At 42.8% G+C, this 19794-nt stretch overlaps 1 protein-coding gene and 1 long non-coding RNA gene across 3 annotated transcripts in view; one reads left to right on the top strand and one right to left on the bottom strand.

The window, feature by feature from the left end:
- Positions 1-19794, bottom strand: part of fryb (furry homolog b (Drosophila)) — a 36559-nt gene that overhangs the window by 13102 nt on the left and 3663 nt on the right. Inside the window, exons 2-36 of the mRNA XM_053440970.1 lie at positions 16013-16206; positions 15091-15144; positions 14793-14932; positions 14058-14148; positions 13613-13692; positions 13320-13400; positions 11925-12093; positions 11561-11653; positions 11146-11264; positions 9369-9453; positions 8796-8899; positions 8527-8635; positions 8089-8175; positions 7487-7658; positions 7265-7397; positions 7004-7111; positions 6749-6875; positions 6348-6461; positions 6059-6223; positions 5746-5832; positions 5379-5638; positions 5057-5246; positions 4546-4670; positions 3794-3851; positions 3081-3172; positions 2811-2983; positions 2378-2538; positions 2169-2279; positions 1812-1966; positions 1491-1590; positions 1190-1361; positions 778-1034; positions 545-691; positions 281-449; positions 48-135 (exon numbers count right to left, since the gene is read on the bottom strand). Of these exons, the coding sequence (XP_053296945.1) occupies positions 48-135; positions 281-449; positions 545-691; positions 778-1034; positions 1190-1361; positions 1491-1590; positions 1812-1966; positions 2169-2279; positions 2378-2538; positions 2811-2983; positions 3081-3172; positions 3794-3851; positions 4546-4670; positions 5057-5246; positions 5379-5638; positions 5746-5832; positions 6059-6223; positions 6348-6461; positions 6749-6875; positions 7004-7111; positions 7265-7397; positions 7487-7658; positions 8089-8175; positions 8527-8635; positions 8796-8899; positions 9369-9453; positions 11146-11264; positions 11561-11653; positions 11925-12093; positions 13320-13400; positions 13613-13692; positions 14058-14148; positions 14793-14932; positions 15091-15144; positions 16013-16206 (4570 nt within the window). The remainder of the gene's footprint in view (positions 1-47; positions 136-280; positions 450-544; positions 692-777; positions 1035-1189; positions 1362-1490; positions 1591-1811; positions 1967-2168; positions 2280-2377; positions 2539-2810; positions 2984-3080; positions 3173-3793; positions 3852-4545; positions 4671-5056; positions 5247-5378; positions 5639-5745; positions 5833-6058; positions 6224-6347; positions 6462-6748; positions 6876-7003; positions 7112-7264; positions 7398-7486; positions 7659-8088; positions 8176-8526; positions 8636-8795; positions 8900-9368; positions 9454-11145; positions 11265-11560; positions 11654-11924; positions 12094-13319; positions 13401-13612; positions 13693-14057; positions 14149-14792; positions 14933-15090; positions 15145-16012; positions 16207-19794) is intronic.
- LOC128456693 (uncharacterized) lies at positions 18346-19745 on the top strand. 2 transcript variants are annotated; one of them, XR_008341882.1, is made up of 3 exons: positions 18346-18953; positions 19190-19299; positions 19531-19745. It is a non-coding gene; the product is annotated as an uncharacterized LOC128456693 (long non-coding RNA). The 2 variants fall into 2 exon arrangements; XR_008341881.1 differs by lacking the exon at positions 18346-18953 and having other exon boundaries at positions 18999-19299.

Genomic DNA, 19794 nt, shown 5'->3' with positions numbered 1-19794 from the left:
AAACCACATTAATTAGTATGAGTTTATAAACATGTATTGGTACTGACCGCTCTTCCTCCCTGACCAGCTTGTTCTCATCTGTGTCTGGCAGGTTCTCCTGACCGGCCACCACAGTGTTACTGCTGGAGGTGGTGCCTACACATGAGAGATATTCAAGACAACCTTCAAAACTACAGGACTTTCAGAGCCAACAATTTGTTGCATAACAAGCTGTCAAGTTCAAACACAGAGTCAAAAGTCATTTCACATCATAGATCATGACATGAATGTCTCTTCTCACCGGTCTGTGAGGTGGAGGCTTTGTTGCTGGCAGCAAACCGGTAGAAGGGAGGGTTGTCACAGTGCAACACCACTGGGTTGACTGGGTCTGTCTGCTGCAGCTCAAACAGGAGCTCCTCCATAGTCTGGATGGTGTTGTTGCGACACAAGTAGATCACCACCTTCTTGATCTAAAACAGAAGAAAACATGTTTCTCATTAAACCCTGCTCATTTGTATTAGGGTATTTTTCATGAGATGTAATACACACATCACTTTAAACTTACATAAGGCAACAGTGTAGTGTCACTACTGACTCCACACAGGCTGATAAGGAACTGCAGGGTGATCCGTAAGTTGTTGCTCCACCTCTCGTTGGACACGAGGGCGTTCCAGGCGTTTTCAATCTCTGGGCCAGGAACCTCGTCTCCATACTGACGATGTAAAGAAGAACAATCAGTTAAAAGACAGGAGGTGTCACTGGGACAAAATAAGTAATTTCACAAACATGGCTTCTCACCTTAGCCGTCATGAACATGAGGTTGTTGAGCACCAGCGAGGTCGCCTGCAGGGAGCCCCAGCCGTTACCTCTCAGACTTGGGGATAGATTCATGCCCCGCGCCTGACCGCGAGGTTCTTCCTCTGGTGTGCAGGGGCTGGAAGCAGGGGGTAGGAGCCCCGTGTCCACCAGCTCAATGTTACTAAGCCAAGGCAGCAGGTAGGACAACATGATCTGTCTGCCATTGGAGTGGGTAGTTGAGAAACGCTGGCTCACCTCTGCAAGAGTTGAGAAATATCAGAGGGCGAATCTAATATTTGTCCTAATCTGTCTGCTTCATTATTTAATGGATCACAACATAACTTTCCCAAAACAAAAATTACAATCACTGTCTCTGCATTGCCCTTGTACATATTTAGCATCAAGTCTTTACCTGAGAAAAGAGGCAGCGTGAGCTCCGGGTACATGCTGGCCAGCTGGATGGAGAGCTGAGACAGGTTGACGCTGTAGAGGGGGGGCAGGGGGCCGTGTGTTCCATACAAGATGTTACCAGGCTTCTGCTCCACCATCCGCTTAGAGTACGCACACAGCTTAGACTCCAGCACCTGCAGACAAATACATCAACAGGATTAGACTTCATGCTGGAGTTCCCCTTTTAACCTCTACGTGGGCAGTAAATTACATTCAACACTGCATCTATGTCTTCTGTGTGTTTTGTCCATGTGTGAATCTACCTGCATCAGCTGCATGGATATCTCATAGATTTCTCTGCTGGTGTCGGAGGCTTTGAACAGAACCAGATTGAGCAGGGTCACAAGGTCACATGGGTAATTCCTGGAGAAATAGGGAGAAATTATTATTACATACCAACAAAGTGTATATATTATATACACTGTATGATTTCATTGGTTAAACGTCAGCCAAGTTGACAACTGCTATGAGATCTGCTGTTTTTGAAATGGCAATGCGTCTCCAACATAAAGGTCAGAACACAAAGAGTGGTTCCCTTGGATTTGATGGATCCTCAGTGTAAATGTGAAAAGGTGATCCCCTACCTGTTACCACACACGGTGGCAATGGCTTTGAAGCAGCCGGATGCCAGCTGGTACGATCCAGTGAAGCAGCGGTCCACTGCCCAGTTGAACAGATTGATCTGGTCTGGATTCAGTTCTAGGAGCAGGATCACCACCTCACACCCCAGACGATGCACCTGTAGCAAACAAGTGATCATGAAGAGGGAATCCACAGATATATGGCCATAGCACAAAAAGAGCAGCCGTGTCCAGGTTGACTCAGATTTTAAAAATAACCACAAGTTGTGCTGATCAGAGAGTGTTGTAAGAAGAAAAAAATAATACAGAAAGCTGCTGTGTCACAAGTGAAGGCAACAGCAGGTCAAAGAGTTGACGTACCCGTAAGTCGTGGCAGGCCAAGATGTTGTCAAGCCATTTGTAGAGATATCCATCAGTAGAGAGACCCACGTTGTCAAACACTGGACCACAACACAGAACTGCTGACATAGCCTAGGAGACAAAAGTCCAGTTGAGTTAATGCTAAGGTTTCTGTAAAACACCGTGTGAGGACAAGATGATAGAATAACTCTGGTTTGGGCATCACTTACCTTGAGAGCACAATACTGGTAGCGAGTGATCTGATGGTTGCGGTCACTGTAACGATCAAGGGGGGTGAACATGACACTGAAGGGTCCAGCCCATTGGCTGAAGAGGATGAAGAGGTGGTGTCTCAGGGACTGTTGAGGGAAGAGGAAGCGCCTGTGGTGGACTGATTGAGAGAGAGAGAGAGTGAGCGAGAGAGAGAGAGAGAGAGAGAGAGAGAGAGAGAGAGAGAGAGAGAGAGAGAGAGAGAGAGAGAGAGAGAGAGAGAGAGCATGCAGGGTCATACAGGAGACAGACTTTTGAATAATCTATGCCATTATAATATTGTTATGGCTACAGAATACGGCCAAAGCCACGGCTGCGGAGTCAACTACTACTGAAAGACCAATGTATTATGATGCATGTTTCATATCATAAAAGAGGAATAATAGGATTTACCAGGAACACATTGGATGATATTAGCCACCATCGCACTGAAATGGGCTCTAATGTCTTTAAGCACGTCCAGCTCCTTCTCATTCTCAGCCTCCAGAAGCATCCGGGTTAGATCCACGTACTCCAGGAACAAGGCACCCAGTGCCAGGGAGTCACGCTCCAGTGCTCCGTTGGTGCTACAGACAGGGAGAAGGAAAGCTTAAGTTTACAGAAACCATCTTTTATATTTGACAAGGAATCGTATATGTGTATATTAACAAGTCTGAGTGCTACCTGTCACTGATAACTCCAGCGTTGGCCAACAGTTCAAAAATCCTCAGCAGCTGCAGCCTGAGAAGATCTCTCCTTTCTCTGCGTTTCTTGTTCTGAAAACACAAACAGAAATATATGTTAATATAGATATGTTATCAAGGAGGTAATGTTTCCCTTGCGTATGTGGATTTCTCTGTTTGTCAACAGGATTACTCAAATCTACAGAACAGATTTCAATGCAACTTTGTGGAACGATGGAACATGGGACAAAAAGGAACCCATTGACTGTTGGGGGCAGATCCAAACACTTTTCTTAATTATTGTGAGATTGGGGATTTTTTTTACATTTTCACTGATTTGCCTGAAAGTAATGTGTGGATCTTGATTTAAGTTAATAGAACTGTTGGGCTTTGGCAGCTGGATGCCCTCTTCTGAGTGTTGTTCGACTTTATACCGGCATTAAAAGAAAAATGACTACATAAGCAGTACAAATAATCCATGAGTGCATTTTCATAAATTATAAATTATTTCCTTATGTTGATCATCTCTAATGGCATACACTGTATATGACTGGAAAGAAAAAACTTAGTAACTGGTGTATTTAAAATACAAACATTATAATTGATCTGCAAGATATTTGCAGGTTTCCTGTCCGAGATAAATAGTCCTGTTCCTCGCCCACTTCCTGTGTGTGTGTGTGTGCGTGTGCGTGTGTGTGTGTGTGTGTGTGTTACCTCTGGCCTACGTTCCAGTGCTTCCTTCATCAGTGGATGGAGTTCTTCCACCAGCTCCCTGTAGACACACAGAATCAAAGATGGTACAAATCAATCAATTGTCTGATCGGCAAATGAGTCTGATCAACGCCCCCCCTCCCCCTGTACACAGAGGACGGTCAGATTCAAGGGAACGGGGAAGTTTGTAACAGAATACCTATCTTATGCAACCCAAATGTCACATTCCCTAAAACCACTAATCCCTCAAACACTGATGTGAAAAATGTGTCTGTAGAAACCTTAATCTCTCTGGATAACAAAGAACGCCCTTTTGGAAAACATTTTAGGTTAAAAATAGACGATCTCTTTTTAAAATGAAAATACCTCCTTTTCACAATGGAACCACTGTACTGTGAAAAAATGTGATACACGTCTGTTCCTCTAATAATTCTCTTGTAGAACAGTGTTGTACTTTCTTCCCTGGACGTCAGAGAGGTATGCAGCTCATCTCAGTTATGAAGAGAATGTACAGATAGATAATGATAAGTGATAGATCAAGACAGCAGAAAATTGACTGATGAATCGTATCTTTCTTGTGTTGGATATGAAGACTAATCTAGCACATCATCCATTTTCTACTGTATGTGTTCTGCATTCAGGCTTTGTGTGTTCACTCCCTGACACAACAGTCCCACAACAGTATCTAACAACTCTTGTATGATTCTTGAACATGCTGTTTTTGTGTGTTTTGTGTAGTGATCTTGCTTCGGTACCTGAAGACCAGAGCGTTCGTGCATCCGAATCCTAGAACCAGAGACTCTGTGATCTCCAGACTCTCCGCTCTCATCAGCGGGACGAGCTGTTTCAAGAGCCAGGCCACTGAGGGAGTGCCTATCACCTGAGCAATAAACAGAGAAAATACACAAGTAGCGATCAGAATGACGGATAGGAGAGCATAAACATTTAGACAGTAACTAAGTGCAACAATAGCTCTAAAACTAATCAGACACTAAATCTCAAACTGATGCAAATTCCTGAAAATCTAAAGGATTCATGCCGTCGCATGATAAAAGATTATTCTTTACAATTTAAATCTCATTGATCAGGATGGATGGCTTGGGTGAGAGCAACATCAGATTAAATATTTTACAATCAGTCAAGAAGTCAATCTTTTGAGCAATGATTAACGTTTGAACATGTGAGGACATGGCGCCGAGTTCAGACACACTGTGGGGGGGCATTTTAAACACTGATGGTTTCCCTTTTCAGCAGGAAAACACACACCTTGTTGTCGTATGTGACGCTGCCATCGGGCGTGGTGGCTGTGATTTCCGGTGTGGAAGCCCTGAGGTGACCCGGGGACATGATGCTGGGCTTAGCCACCCCCAGACACATGATCAGGTAGTTACGCCACAGTGAGATGTAGTTGTCACTGGAGCCCGCTGTACTGGTCTTCTTAGCGTTGACTGGGCTGCTGTGGAAAGAGGTCAAAAAGCAGAATATTAGGTGGTCAGATTTCATCACCTCATGTATGAGATATGTGGCATTGGTTGTTATTTCGGCTCTTCAGTTAAATGAACAATGTAATCAAAATGTGTTCATGTACTTGGGGTCAACCAGAGGAAGCAGAAGCTGTAGCCGTGTAAATGCGTAGGGCCAGGCGTATCCCAGGGCGGTGGGGCAGTGCTTGGGCAGGTGCTCCTGCCTCAAGAAGATGTGCAGACAGAGCACCCATGGGTCCTTCAGGCACTGGGCAAAGATCCAGACGTGGCTCGGGCTCTTCACGTCATAGGAGCTGCTCACCAGTCGAGCCGTCCACTCCACCAGCCACTGGAGGTCAACGTGGTGGTTCAGCGGCAAGGTGGACTGAGGGAACAGAGGGGAGAGAATTTAGGAATGATACACAGCAGTAATTCAGAAGACTAAATAACGACATAACTGATCTGATGTATTAATGTTACTGATGAACTCACCGAGTCAGAGACAGCCACATGAACAAAGCTGTCCATTACAGCTGGGCTCAGCTGGTCCATGACCTCTATCATTGGTTTGTCATCATCCTGGAGGGAGAGACATTTATAGAAGGAGCTATTTTTAAAGCTGCGTCACAGAGTGTGACAGAATCCACGGCTGCAGCTCTAGACACACCTAGAGTCAGAAGCCTTTTCTTGCATCCAGCTATTTACATCTCCTCTTTCTTTCTGTACTGACTATTTACCAGCAGCTGTCATTGAACTCTATATTTATCTGTTTTGCCAAGTCACTTGTCAGTTTCCTGTACTGTACCTCAGCATGTCCCAGAGCTGTGAAGAGGCAACGTATTTCTCTCAACACGCCAACCGCCAGCTTCCTCGTGCTGATCTGACACGAGCAGAGGAGCAGCAGAGCCAGGCCCTCGACCGCATGCAGCACTGAGCAATGAGGGCTTCGTTCTGGAAGTCTGGGGCTTGACTGACAGGGAGAGAAGAAACATTTACCAAAATTAACAGGGATTTCTGGGATGTTGGTTTCATAAGTGACCAAATAACCAGGTGTGTCTGTAAATGAGTTCAACTTAGCGCTGCGATGTACAAACCTCGACTCCGCCTCGCGTCTTCCCCTGGAGCTGCAGAGCTAACCTCCACTGTGTGAGCAGCTGGAGGAGAAGCTTCACAGATGCATCCTGCAGACCCTGATGTGTGTCTTGAACCTGGTAAGGTTCAGAGAGGCAAAAGAAGAAGGGCTGTCATCTTTCGCTTTCCACATCATTTGGATTAATCCTTTTTTTTTAAGCATCCGAGGCTATTTTATAAATATGACTCTAGTCTTCTTTTCTTTTGGCCTCAGATTGGACACAACAGTAAAATACAACAAACTACCTTTTAGAAAATTTGGGATTTTGTGTAATTCTGGATACATTATTAGTGGTAGTGGTGTTAAAAACAATAACAGTTAATGGGAATGCTTTTAAAACATTTAAAAGTGATAAACCCTTACCTCACGTAGAAGGAAATGCGTGTAACCAAACAGAACGTCTTCCCTCCAGTCGGAGAAATCCAGTAACAGGCTCTGCAGGGAGTTCTGGGAAATGAGACGAAGCTCGTCGTCCATGTGCACAGTGAGTCTGAGGGACAGAGGACAACATAACAACAGAGCAGAAGAAACAATTCTTAGTGATTTCGACACACAACATTTAAAAACCACAGGACTGACATTAATGACATTGTAAGTAGGATCCTGTCTTAAACTCACCGTGAGAGCAGGTCAATGAGCTCAGGTTTGGACATGCCATCAGGGAGGATGCGAGGAATAGCAGCCACGCACGTTCTGAACAGGTCAATCTTAGGCTTCCGTTCACCACTGTCAAGAATAGATGGGGATGAAAAGCTTTTATTCACCTTCCCTGACTCGAAACACAGGTTTCCTTTTTGAATTCAACTTTGAGAACGAATGCCTTCAGCACAAAGTCTAATAAACGCAACAGTTTCATTTCTGCACTTTGAAGCTACATACGTGATCATGTCCTCTGGTTCTTTGTTGAGCATCTGGGCGCTGGTGAGCATCATGCAGCGTCCCACCTCCTTGTCCAAATGTCTGAGGATGCTGTCCAGTGCCTTTCTGACCTGGGAGTAGTACAAGGACATACCTGAGGGGAACACAAACAGACAGGGACATGGAGTTAGGAGACTAAAGTCAAACTGCACTAACAAGAGAAGCCCACAGACACAAACAGACCTATTAGCTTGGCTTCCTCTTCAGTGAGCGTCTTGCTGAGATAAGTTTTCTTCTTCTTCAGAGAGTTTCCAGAGGGCAGGGTGGCTCCTGTGTTGGGCATAGGAGGCTCTCCGTCCTTCTGCTGCAGAGCATCTGCGATCACCAGAAACGCCCGCAGACCAATGTTCATACGCTGAAACACAGACAAGGCTCAGCATCCTTAGTAACAGGCAACAGAGTCTGTTCATCCAGAGCAATGGGGAAATTGTGGCAGGGATCGGGCGAATGCAAGTGCTTGAAAAATATATTTACTTGTGTATATAAATGTTTATTTGGGATTATTTGAAAACACATTCGATACTTCAGAGCTGCTGAATAAGAGATGTTTTTCTAATTAGAGGGGATAGATAAAACAGCTCCTGTTATCTAAGCAGTTTATTGACGTTTAATCCAGCATTATATTGGACTGTGAAGTTTTCAGGGTAATCAACAACATACTGCATTGGTGAGTGTATATATTGTCTCTACTGTTGTTTCTGTATCTTTACGCCACCAGATCATCTTTGTAACCCGAGAGACACCCTGCAGTCAATGTCTGGGTTTGCTTTTCCTTTTTTTTTTACCTCTGGGTTCAGACTGAAAGCTTTGGCAGGCTTCCCAACACTCAGCAGGTCAAAGATGATTTCCTTCATGGCGAAATCCAGTTTCTCCTGAGCAGAGGACAAACAAACTGGTGTTAGAGGATTTCAGAGTTAATGCAGTGTGAGCCACCGGCAACATAATTAATCAAATGATTATTAGTTAGTTGTTAGTATTAAATCAACCTTAAAAGCATTGGTGTATGTACTAAAAACATCAACCTCTAATACGGCCATTAGATAAATAGTAATCAATTTTGATAATGGTTTCTACTGAAATAAAAAATAAGAAAAACTCTGAAGGCCTATATTCTTGGTTATCCTGTATTTTCATTAATGTTTTTACGGTTTGACCTGTTTCAACAACTTTGTCGATAAAAATGTGGGATTTAAAATAGATGTGTCGGGCAATTTTATACACACCTGAGCAATAAACTGGATAATCTTGACAAAGATGTTAAGGGGCATGTCTCTGGGCACGACGCTACGACTCCCCTTGGGGAACAGAGTGGAGGTGATGGACGTCAGCCGACTGGGGGGAGAGAGAAAAAACCCATATGTTGCTTTAATGACACACAACGATATTAAAAATCAAGAATAATTTTAAAGCGATTAGATAAGGTATTGATTACTAGTTTCAAAATGCGTCTTGCATTTTAATGTTCAGCAATGAAAGTAGATATGGCTTATACCTCTGTGTTCCAGTGTTGCTCTCGCACTTTATTCGGATCATGTAAACCCACAGTAGACGGTAGAGGGATTCCAGAGCCACACGTGCCATCTTGGGATCTTTATTCTGCGTTCACACAAAGATAAATGATGAGTACAGTATTTCACAAATCTCCATTCATACCCAGAGTCTTGGAAAGAAATGTGACACAAGCTGTCCCTTCTAGATGTGTCTTCATTTATTATTCACTACAGATACTGTTTTCTCCACATTTACAGAGCGGTCATGAATGAAACTTTACAGAAATCTGTATAGTCCCTCTATGTTTTTAAGCTGCGGTGTTTCCCTTAAGGCACTACATACTCATGGTGGATTTTATAGCTGGAGAGGTGTTCAGTAGCCCTAGTGCAAGGAACTTGTTTAGCGTAGTTCCTTCTTGTTTATCACTTAGTCAAAATCCTTCCCCTGGGGCAGAAATTTATTTCACAGACAAAGTAGTTTTTGTGCGTGAGCCTCACACTACTTGTGATCTGTACAAATAATCCCCTACTCTAAGGAATCTTGAATTTGCAGTGGTATCAACAGAAAGGCTGACCTTGAGGTTGGAGAGGCAGTTGTTGAGGAAAATGTGCCAGCGGCTGAGGAAGAACTGCTTCTGACTGACACACAGCAGGCATGTGGACGGAGAAGGGACAGAGGGGAGACATTAGCATCAGGCACTTCAGACGACAGGTAGTTAAGTATCTTAATCAAATTCAGTTTTCCTCACCAGTTTACTTCATGAAGTATGCAGATTATTACCTGGAAACTGGGCTTTCCACTCATTAAAGCTTAAATCTAATTTCTTTCTTTTTCCTTTGTCACTGAATAACAATAGGCAATCGCATTATTTGAAATTGAAGTGAATTTTGGTCCAGAATCATGTTCACTTGTTTCACAGCTGATAAATCCCTCATTAACCCACTTTTCAATGTCTGCCTCTGTGTCATTAAGCCAGTTAAATAAAACACAACTAATATTTGACTGTTTAATAAGAAGAACAAGTGAGACATTTAATTCATTCCCGATACATTTATGTTACGGCCGTCTCGTGAGCAGATTTAAAGCAACAGCCGTGTGAACAAAACCTTAGAAGTGAGAAAAAATGTCAACTTCAAGTTGACCTACAGGAATGTGAACTTTGTCTCTTGTCTGTTGAATCATCAGTTAGGTCATCAAGGTCTGCATGCAGATCATTCTTAAACATGAATACCTTGCTAATGATCGGTGTGAGACCAGGTACACCCTCGTCATGAATTGTTTTTTGAAATGCTCGATTTGAGATGCGCATCGTTGCTCTTCTATCTCAGACACTCAGAATGTAAAAGAATAACAATTAAGGGAATACATTAGATGACAGTCATTCCTCTCATGTCATGACCATTTAGCTCTGACGTGGTGGTGGGTTGTATGTTTGTGTGCATTCCAGTGCACCAGTCGCTTGGAAACGTGAAAAAAGAAACACAAAGATTGTATGCAAAAAGGTGTGTCAAGTCTCGAATGCATGGTAAAGTATTTTCAGAATCTGTTGAAGGAAGCGTGCGTATTGACTGAGTGAGATGTCTGCGGCCCTGAGGAGGAACCCACTCACATCACAAATAGCACATCACCAGCAGACATCCTGCCAAGTCTTGTTATCAAATCTGTCAGTGACATGGTTGTGGAATAAAAACCAAAAGGTGGAGAAACCTGGAACCTGGATTATGACAAAACCTCTGTCTGATCAGATCAATTCCTTCTGAACAACTTTAGTTTTTCTCAGCCAATAAATCAACTTCCATAAATCAGTGTCTGTTTCGGACTTGAAGAGAGGTTAGCACTAAAATGGAGTTTGGATCAAACTTGAAACTACGCCATTTACACCGAAACAAGAACAAAAACCTAAAAGTTTTATACTATAGGACAAGAATGGCGTTATTGGAAGGATCTTGTTTTGAGAAAAGTACTGATAATCCTGTGTCATAAAAAGTGTTTTGCCTGTTCTATTACGTCCTTAACTTTCATGGTTAAAGCTTTTGAGCAGTGGCAGAGGGAATGTTCATACCAGTCAGTTAAACAGATTTTATTGCATGCGTATCCGCTTGAGACTGCTTGTCCTGATCAGGGAGATGTACTGCAACTAATTTGCCAATTGCCCCGCCAGCTTCCACGCTCTGTGGCCAAATACTGCCCCTCTGGCTTCGCTTCCAAAACAACACTGTGTGCTGCACGTTGCACTCCTGCCTCCTTCCCATGCAGAGATAAAAGCCCATATGCTGGAGAGTTACAGTAAGTGCTTTCACCAATTGCTGGTAATGGAGAGGAAATGAAGAGAATGAGCGGTGACGACACAGACTATGGGGAAGAAACTTACCAGAGAGTGTTTCTTCCTGGAGGACAGGTCCAGCGTGGTGTCGTGCAAACTTTCTACAAAATTTCGAAGACACGGCACGTTCACCTCATTCTTCACAGTCTGAGAGAGGACACATATTGCACAGGTCACTATCATGCACATTTCTTTTTAGCAGTTTGCTTTCACCAGTGTCTTTTTTTCTGCTTTACATGATGCAGAAAGACAAGACACTACATATTCAGGACTATGTATTTAGAACAGCAGACACACTGTTCTGCAGATATACAGATAGATTTGAATTCAAAGACAAACAATAATATGTAAAATTTTGCTCTGGCTTGAAATGTATCTAAAAATGAATGATGAGTATGTAGTAAATTACTATTAGTCTGAGCATCAAGAGGAAATGCACTTACAGCAGCTACAGGTACGAGTATCTCCACAAAGAGTCCGGCTAATGAGTGTTTAATGTCTTTATCCTTCACTTCCAGGAAATACTGCGCACACTCCTATAGACAGAAAGAGAGACACGGGCAGAGACAGTGAGAGAAGCAACATGTCTACAGGATAGTTCAGCAAATGCAAGGTTAATGATTCAAATCCAAGTTTCGTTATGGGTGAAATGAGGAAAACTCTCAATGCTGCAATTACCATCCAATGGCCAATAAACACAGCACTTAACCGCCTATTACTTGGAACTTCTCAGCAGTCAGCAGGACAGCTCCATGATTGGCCCTTAAACTGCTTCCAGACATGAATGTATGCAGTGAAACAGTGTACCTGCATGAACTGGAAGGAGGCTTCAAAGTCTTCCACCGGGTACATTTTGATGCGGAAGAACTTGAGGCCCATGATGAGGCTGATGGTGGACTGGATGACATAGGGGCTCTGCTCCTTCTGCCTCAGCTCCTTTAGCTCAGAGATGAACTTCTTCCTCACTGCTGGGAACCTGAGGAGGAAATGGTGACCAGATGTGAACAGTTACTCTCTACTAATGAGGTCATATCCAAATCTCAGAAAAAAGATTTGTTTTTCCCAGTTTTTCTATTTGGTAATATTGTGAACTCTTAATCCGCTACGCAACTGTTTGTTTTTTTGCATGTGCACATAAGTGTGTGTACTCGTGTGTGTGTGTGTTTATGTGTTTGTGTATGTACCAATCCAGATAGATTTTCCCAACAGTGCTAGGCAGGTCTATATTTAGAAAGGCATCTGGAGGGGTGATGTGGAGGGAATGTGTGTGTGTGCGCACTTGTTCAGAGGGCGTCTGTGTTTTGTGCACATGCTTGTGCTTGCTTCACGGGGGTTGCCACAGCAGTTAATTTGAACAGTCATCAGCCTTCTCTTTGGTGAAGTTTGAATAAGACATACATAAACTTCTTACTCTGTTAAACCGAGTCGGGAAAACACAAAGACAATGTCAAGCAGAAAGAATGTGTGACCAGCGTGTGCACCCTTCACTGTTTTCATTGAACCGAGTGTGAATAATGCAGTACAAATAAATAACACTGAATTTTCTTAGAAGTTCAACCAAGTGGAAAATCCATTATCTACGCAGAAAACTGTCCGGGTTCGCTAAAATAGGTCCCAGTGTATTGAATTTGATCCTTTACCAGATCGATAACTGTGTCAAATGATGTGATGGTTCAGCTGGTGTGTGTGTGTGTGTGTGTGTGTGTGTGTGTGTGTGTGTGTGTGTGTGACAGTAGTGATTGAGCTGCCCTGTAAACCAACACATTCACCCTCACAGTAATAACTTCTTGGAAAAAGGGAACAACCCTCATCTCTCATCACGCACAACATGGTGAACAGAGGAACATCATCTGGACTATCATTATCCTCCGCTACCACGCATACACACAAATATTTCTACCAGCACACACACAGACACACACACACGGGCGGCTTTTGTAATTGCTGTTTCTACCAGAAAAGGGGTCACAGCACTGAACTGTGACAAACTGTCAAACCTCTTCAATAGATCTGAGATATTTAATGCACTTTAATTGATAATAAGATTTCCCCTTCAGTTGGTATGTGATTAAAAGGAGATTAAGTCAACACATTTACGTCAACAAATACAACTACCTCCCTGTATACATACAAACATGTAATGTGTATGCACACACAAACACACAAGCAGTATAAGCATTAATTTGTAAACATATACAGTACCTGGACTGAGCCACGACTCCCACTACTTCAGCGTAGAGGTCAGCCACGATGTGCATGTTGCCAGTGTTGGGTCCCAGATACCTTAGAGGCAAAGATAAACATCAATATCAATGGATAAGTCTGTGACAACTATACACTTCTTTCATTTATAAGAGCTGTGAATACGTGCATGTTGATGTCATGCCTGCATTTTAACTCCAAGGGCCTTTCATCCAATGCAAATAAGTAACTGGGAAGGTGTACAGTCATAAACATTATTTCAGCCAAAGTCCCAGTTGCGTTATCTCTCTTACCCTTCCTTATATCTGAAGTGCTTGAAGGCCAGGTTTATAACTTCTTGGATGAGTCCATCCAACAGAGGATGGAGTGGGATCTGGATAGAGAGACAAAGTTGTCAGTCATAAATATTTAAATATCCCATTTTGCTCAAGTCTAGAGCATTTGGTGTAAAGTTGTTGACTTTATCAAGAGTGAACTGGGAAATGCAGCAAGTTGTGAATAAGAGAAGGGAATTTTACAAACAATTGTTTCTTAAGGTTGTTTTAATTTGCAGTATGACAGTACACAGGCATCAATATTAACAGATTAAAACAAAGAAAAACCCACAAATTTACCAGTTATTGTCCAGGATGGCAATACTGTCTATAGACAAATTCCTTTAAAAGTTAAACCTACTCATGTTAAGAGGTTTGACACATTCAGCCTTTTGAGAAGATCTTAGTGCAGAATGACACTCACCTGTTTTAAAACCTCTATAAGCACTAAAGAAAAGATGAAGTCTATTGCCAGATCTCTTCGCTCCAACAAGTAGTCCTTCTGTTGTTCATCACTGAGACACAAACAGAAAGGTGATACATCATATTCACAACACATGGAAGGATTTGAACTAAACTTAAAGATACTATAACTTGTATCTCCAGATCATTAACGTTTGGAGCTGACTGGTCAGAGGTCAAGGTCAATAAAAACATGGTCAGAGAAATAGATTTTCCAGGATATTGTTAAAACAATTGACCTTGTGAGACAATCTAAAGATTTTGTTTGTCGAAAATGATTCTGCATCAAGTGATGTCATATGTTAACTGTCATCATGAAGAAGTCACGAAATGAAATCATGCATGTAGTTCAAAAACACATTTATCATGCTATCCTGTAGTAGAATAGAAATGACCTAAAGCTTATATCGATAAAAACATTATTATGATTGTGTAAGAGTTATGTCATCGTGACATCACTATGAAGTCAGAAAAGTGTGTCATACACTGCATTGACTGAGCCACAGTCAGCTTATTTAGATTTAGATAGAATGGTATAAATTATATCATGATAATAAGTTTCCTACTCAATAGTTTACAGGTCAGGACAATATTTATGATTAAAAGAGACATGAATCCCTAAGATTTGTTTTTAAAAAAATTCACAATCTATTCCAGTGAAGGAAAAAGCTCTTTATCTGAGTCTGTGTTCTCTCACTTTTTTGACTTGGTGTTGGCCCTGGGTCGATACTCGTGGGACTCGTCCTCCAGGCCGTTCTGCCTCTTGTACCAGTCGAACAGAGTCCTCAGGATGGACGGCAGGCAGTACTCGGCCAGAGAACTCATGGAGCTGATCAGCTGCAGAGACGATATGAGGAAGAGCAGGCGAGGGCGAGGAGAGAGAGAGAAGAAAACAAGAGGTTCATATCCCAAATAACCTTTATGCCTTGGTTTGTATGAAAATGGACAAAAGAGGCAACACATATTGGTGACGTGTCCATGTCAGATAGACGTACCTGGTCGAACTGTGGATCTTCTCCTCTCTGTAGAGATTTGTTAAGTGGCTTCTCCTGGGAGATAAGAAGACATCACGTCAGAGGAGACAAACACACAAACCAATCCTCAAAACTTTCTGTCTTTCCTTTATTATGTTTTCAATGTTTGGACCTAAACTCTCAGGGAACAAGCCTCATAGCCGGATTCAAAACTTAAGATTAGGTTTCAGTTTTGTCTGAATTTATTCACTTAGATCAGATCAAACAAGGTTATGGACTAATCCTCCTAGGACCACTCCACATTTTACATTGTGCTCTATCATTTACATTAAATCACCAGCAGCAAATGAAACAACCAGCAGCACCAGTTTCTGACTCTCTGTGTAACCGAGACACAGAGGTGGTATGATGGTTGAAACTGAAATAAAATTCAGTCAGTTCATTCAGTTATTTTTTCATTAGTGGGACTATTCTTTTTTATTTGTCATTGTAATCAATTCATCCTTGAGACCAAGTGGACCATTGTAACAAATTAAAACGTCCCTCATGGCGTTTCTTGAAATATTGTTCTAACAAGATTGGAATAGACAGACGACCCGAAAACATTATGCCTCAGACTATGACTGTCCTCAGCACAGACACAGATGTATTAATATTGTTGCATGTTTACTGCTCTACACTGTTTGTTCCCTGGTTTTGTTTAGAACAACCTGGGATATGCTCCCTTCATTGTTTCCCTGAGAAAAAAGGTAAATATAGAAATAAACAGATTGAAAACCTATCAAACCTGTTCTCATTTAATAAATACATAAGCCTTGATTCTGCACACTATTCAAGATAAAGTCACACTGCACTGTTCTTTTCACAAGTCAAATCACCAGTATCTATCGAAGCCACACTGAATAACAGAGGTGCTAAATGAGTCTGATGCAAAGTGACTCACCAGTGGTTCGGCCATGATGATGCGGATCTTGCGTTCGGAGAGCAAGGTGAAGTTGGCAAACAGGCTTTTCAGGACGAACTCGCCCGGCTTACTCTCAGGGTCCACGTTGACGGGCGCCATGATGACAGGACCCCTTCTCTCGCCCAAGGTTCCACTGACTGGAGGGAGTGGTGGTTTCAGACCCACGGGAGAGGCTGCGGAGAGATAGGACCAGTCAGTCAGGGTGAAGCAGAGATATTAAAAGGCCCCTCTCAGACGCGGAGGGGGAGAAAAATACTTTTATTACTGCTGTTGTAATTCTTTTATCTTATCTCTATTTGAGGCATATTATATGTTCTGAGTTTGAAACCATTTCCCCATAATTTCGGATTTTGGGGAATGTAAAAAAGCAATTTAGATTTTGTAAGTTAGCATTGAAAACCGTGATTGTAGCGTATATTTGTTAATGTTTTGGTGGTTGGAATGATCTATTTTACTTTATCTTACAAATGTACACATGGATTTACTGTCAATGAAGTACTTTGGTACAAAAGAAAACTTCTGAAACCTGGCGATTTCCAATGAAGCTCTGGATTCATTCTTATTTTTCTGTGATTTCTAAGCTGATTTAAGGAGGTAAACAATGTGAAATGTGTTTTCTGGTTATTTTTGACAGATATCCGGTGCTGACAGTTTTACAGAACCTTATTGGCCTCCATGATTTATGGGTCTCACCCACTACAGCAGCTTCAACTGCTGACTGTGTTTATAAACAGCCAAAACAGCACTAACTAACTTTCACTTGTTTTTTCGAACATCAGCATGGACCTGGACCTTTGTCTCATGTAAGTCGCTCAGTAATCTCCCAAGCCCCATCCACCTCCATAGCAGGGTCATATACTACCACCTTAAATGCCTCTCTCACATACGGCCTCATACTCTCTCCATGCTTCTCTCGTCCTTAATTAATCACTGACTGTAATGAACAAACAATACTTGTCACATCAGAATCATATTATTTTCCTTCTGTAATGTTCAAACTCTTTAGCAATGATTAATTCATGCTGAGGCAGAGTCCAGGTTTGAGTGCATACTCTTTCTAGGCACACACACACACACACAGCCCGATGTTTTCATTCCTGCCTTCTGATTGCATCATTAGGGAAACTGGGCACTATTAATTCTTGCAACGATAAACAAAACAGAGAAAGACACACAGGGAGTCGCCGGAGTCTAAAATGAGAGGGAGAGGCAGAAAGCAGACGAACAGACGGGAACAAACAACGGGTATTTCCTGTGATGCATCTCTAAGAATATGAACGAATCCCTTTAATTAACAACACATTACTTCAGCGTCTCTTTAATATGCACTATAAGAGCGTTAAGCAAGACATGTCAACATGTAATGAAAGAAAAAACCCAAACACCTTCACACAGGATCAAGGACAGTATTAGCAACGACTGAAGCAACAGCCAACAGAGCAGGCTTGTTGGACCGAAGCACATTAGCAGGTTTGATTTGCTGCAATTCCTGAAAAGAACAAGGTGAAGTAACAACTGTGTGCTGTTAATAACTCATCAGGTCTATCTCTGTCCTTTCATGACCACATGATTGTACCTCACTGAAGAGGTGAGATGTCCATGGACACTATACTCCCAGGGCAGGACAGCAGGACCCCCAGCCTCATTCACTGCAAACTGTTTGTTAGACACGTGACGACTCGAGCGATGCAAACATGCGCGCAAACGACCCCCCCCCCCCCCCCTGCACGCTTACCAAGGCCCTTGATGAAGCTGATGACACTTGCCCTGCTCCATCTAGTTGGCACTTCCATGGTGCAGACAGCCACACAGTGGGACACAGATACAGTAGGAAAAGTTGGGTAAAAATGCTGGGAACCAGTGGGATGGAGAAGGTAAGTGAAACCGGGAACTGGGAGGTTAATTCACCAAGTAGTTTACAGGGTTGAAAATACAGCTCCCATGATTAACAATTAAAAGTATTTCCTTGCAGGAGATTAGAGTCTGTCTCCATCACCCAACTACTCCAACATGGCGGTAACGTCTGGCTTGGGTGCTTTCAGATTGTTATCCGAAGCTAAAAGTGTAAGGCTCCATCCTTCAGAAAACCACAGGCAGGTAAAGTGAGAGGCATGTGCCTGAGGCAAGAAGGAAGACTCTTGACAGCAGCATTACAGCTGTATCCTGCATTCGATCCAACTCAAACAGGAAGACACTCTGCATCCAAAGAGCGGAAGAGCCATAACCACAGTGAGCGACTTGAAGCCTGCGAATGGTGCAATAACAGGACGGGACGTTGTCAAAGCATCTTTTAAAAGTTCAAGAAGAGAAACTTATTCCACAGTGCTGCTTCAGCAGAGGCCTTGGTGGATCGCTGGCTGTGTAGGGCCCCATGCTTGACAGCTACATGAGCTTACAGACCACCTATCGGTTTCTAGTTCAGCTTCTGCTCCACCTCCTGCCAGCCGTCACGTCTCTGTGGGACACCTCCCTTGACCTTGGAATCCTTGAAGTCCATTGGAAAGTTGTGCTGAAGTAAAGTGCTTCTTTCAGAGTGGTCTTGTGGCTGTCCTTCAGTTGTCAGTAGCAGTTAAGTAAAGTCTGCTCCTTGTGGAGATCTGACCAGAAGAGTTGGGTTGGAATTTCAACACTGCCCCGAGAGGGAGGCGAGGGGAGGAGGGAGGAGCTATATATAGACTACTGGCGGTCGTTCTCTTACATACCCACCACTCCCACTGACCCCCTACTCATACACAAGTGCACACACAAGCAAACAGATATACTCACAGACACACAAACACACACACACATACGGAGAAGTAATATATCTGGGAAAAAAGTTATGCGGTCGAATGGTAAAGCAAGTGGTATGAATCTAACTCAAGGTAGACGGTAAACAGAGCTAATCGGGAACTGCTTCACCACGACATGACTTTAAAGTGTGAGTAAATACGTGTGTGTGTGTGTGTGTGTGTGTGTGTGTGTGTCTTATGCACGTCAGTGGGGAGAGCAGAGCACAGAGTAGGACGTCATAACGACGTCCAATAGAGCTGTCGATAAGGCGCACCAGAGCGCTTCCTGGGACCCTCGTAGAATTCTGCATGACTCTGCATTTTAAGAGATGAATCAGCAGATATCCGTCACATGTAGTCAATACAAGCCTATCTTGGTTTACAGCACAATGTATATCCTAAAAGGTTTACTACCACAAACACACAGCGACGACCCTCAGCAAGACCTGGCAGAACCGAATCTGACACTGTGCGACTGACTCATGACCAACTATGGTAAGCAGACAAATCTGTACATATTAATCATGTATTCACGTTTATAATTGAAGAGTTTGACATGTGGTTACAAATCTTAAATATTGATTCTCAACAATCACATTAAAATGCCGGCCTTGTCCTCTACTCTCGAGATTACACAAATTGTAGATGTCACTATTAGAGCATGAGAAAAGTATTTCCACTTAGATTGAGCTGGAAGGTCAAAATACTGTGTTTCTGTTTTTACAGCGAAGCACCTCAGGAGGTAGAGAGGGTCGTCTCTGAACCTGATGGTCAGTGGTTCGATCCCCGGCTCCCCGATGGGCACCCTGATTTGGAGAAGATACTGAAGATACTGCTGTATGAATCTGAACAAATTAACAGCACTGAAAGAATGTGTGTGTCGGTGATAAGACTCGAAACTAGACCATAAATCATGTACAGACAAATAAAAAGTTGCTGCAGCTTGCATCAAAAATGTGTGTGTGTGTGTTTGTGTGTGTGTGTGTGTTT

Source organism: Pleuronectes platessa, chromosome 15, assembly GCF_947347685.1.
Source record: "Pleuronectes platessa chromosome 15, fPlePla1.1, whole genome shotgun sequence".
In the NCBI taxonomy this organism is placed as follows: Eukaryota; Metazoa; Chordata; class Actinopteri; order Pleuronectiformes; family Pleuronectidae; genus Pleuronectes; species Pleuronectes platessa.
The sequence above is the reverse complement of the archived record's forward strand: the minus strand, read 5'-3'. Positions and strand labels throughout refer to the sequence as shown.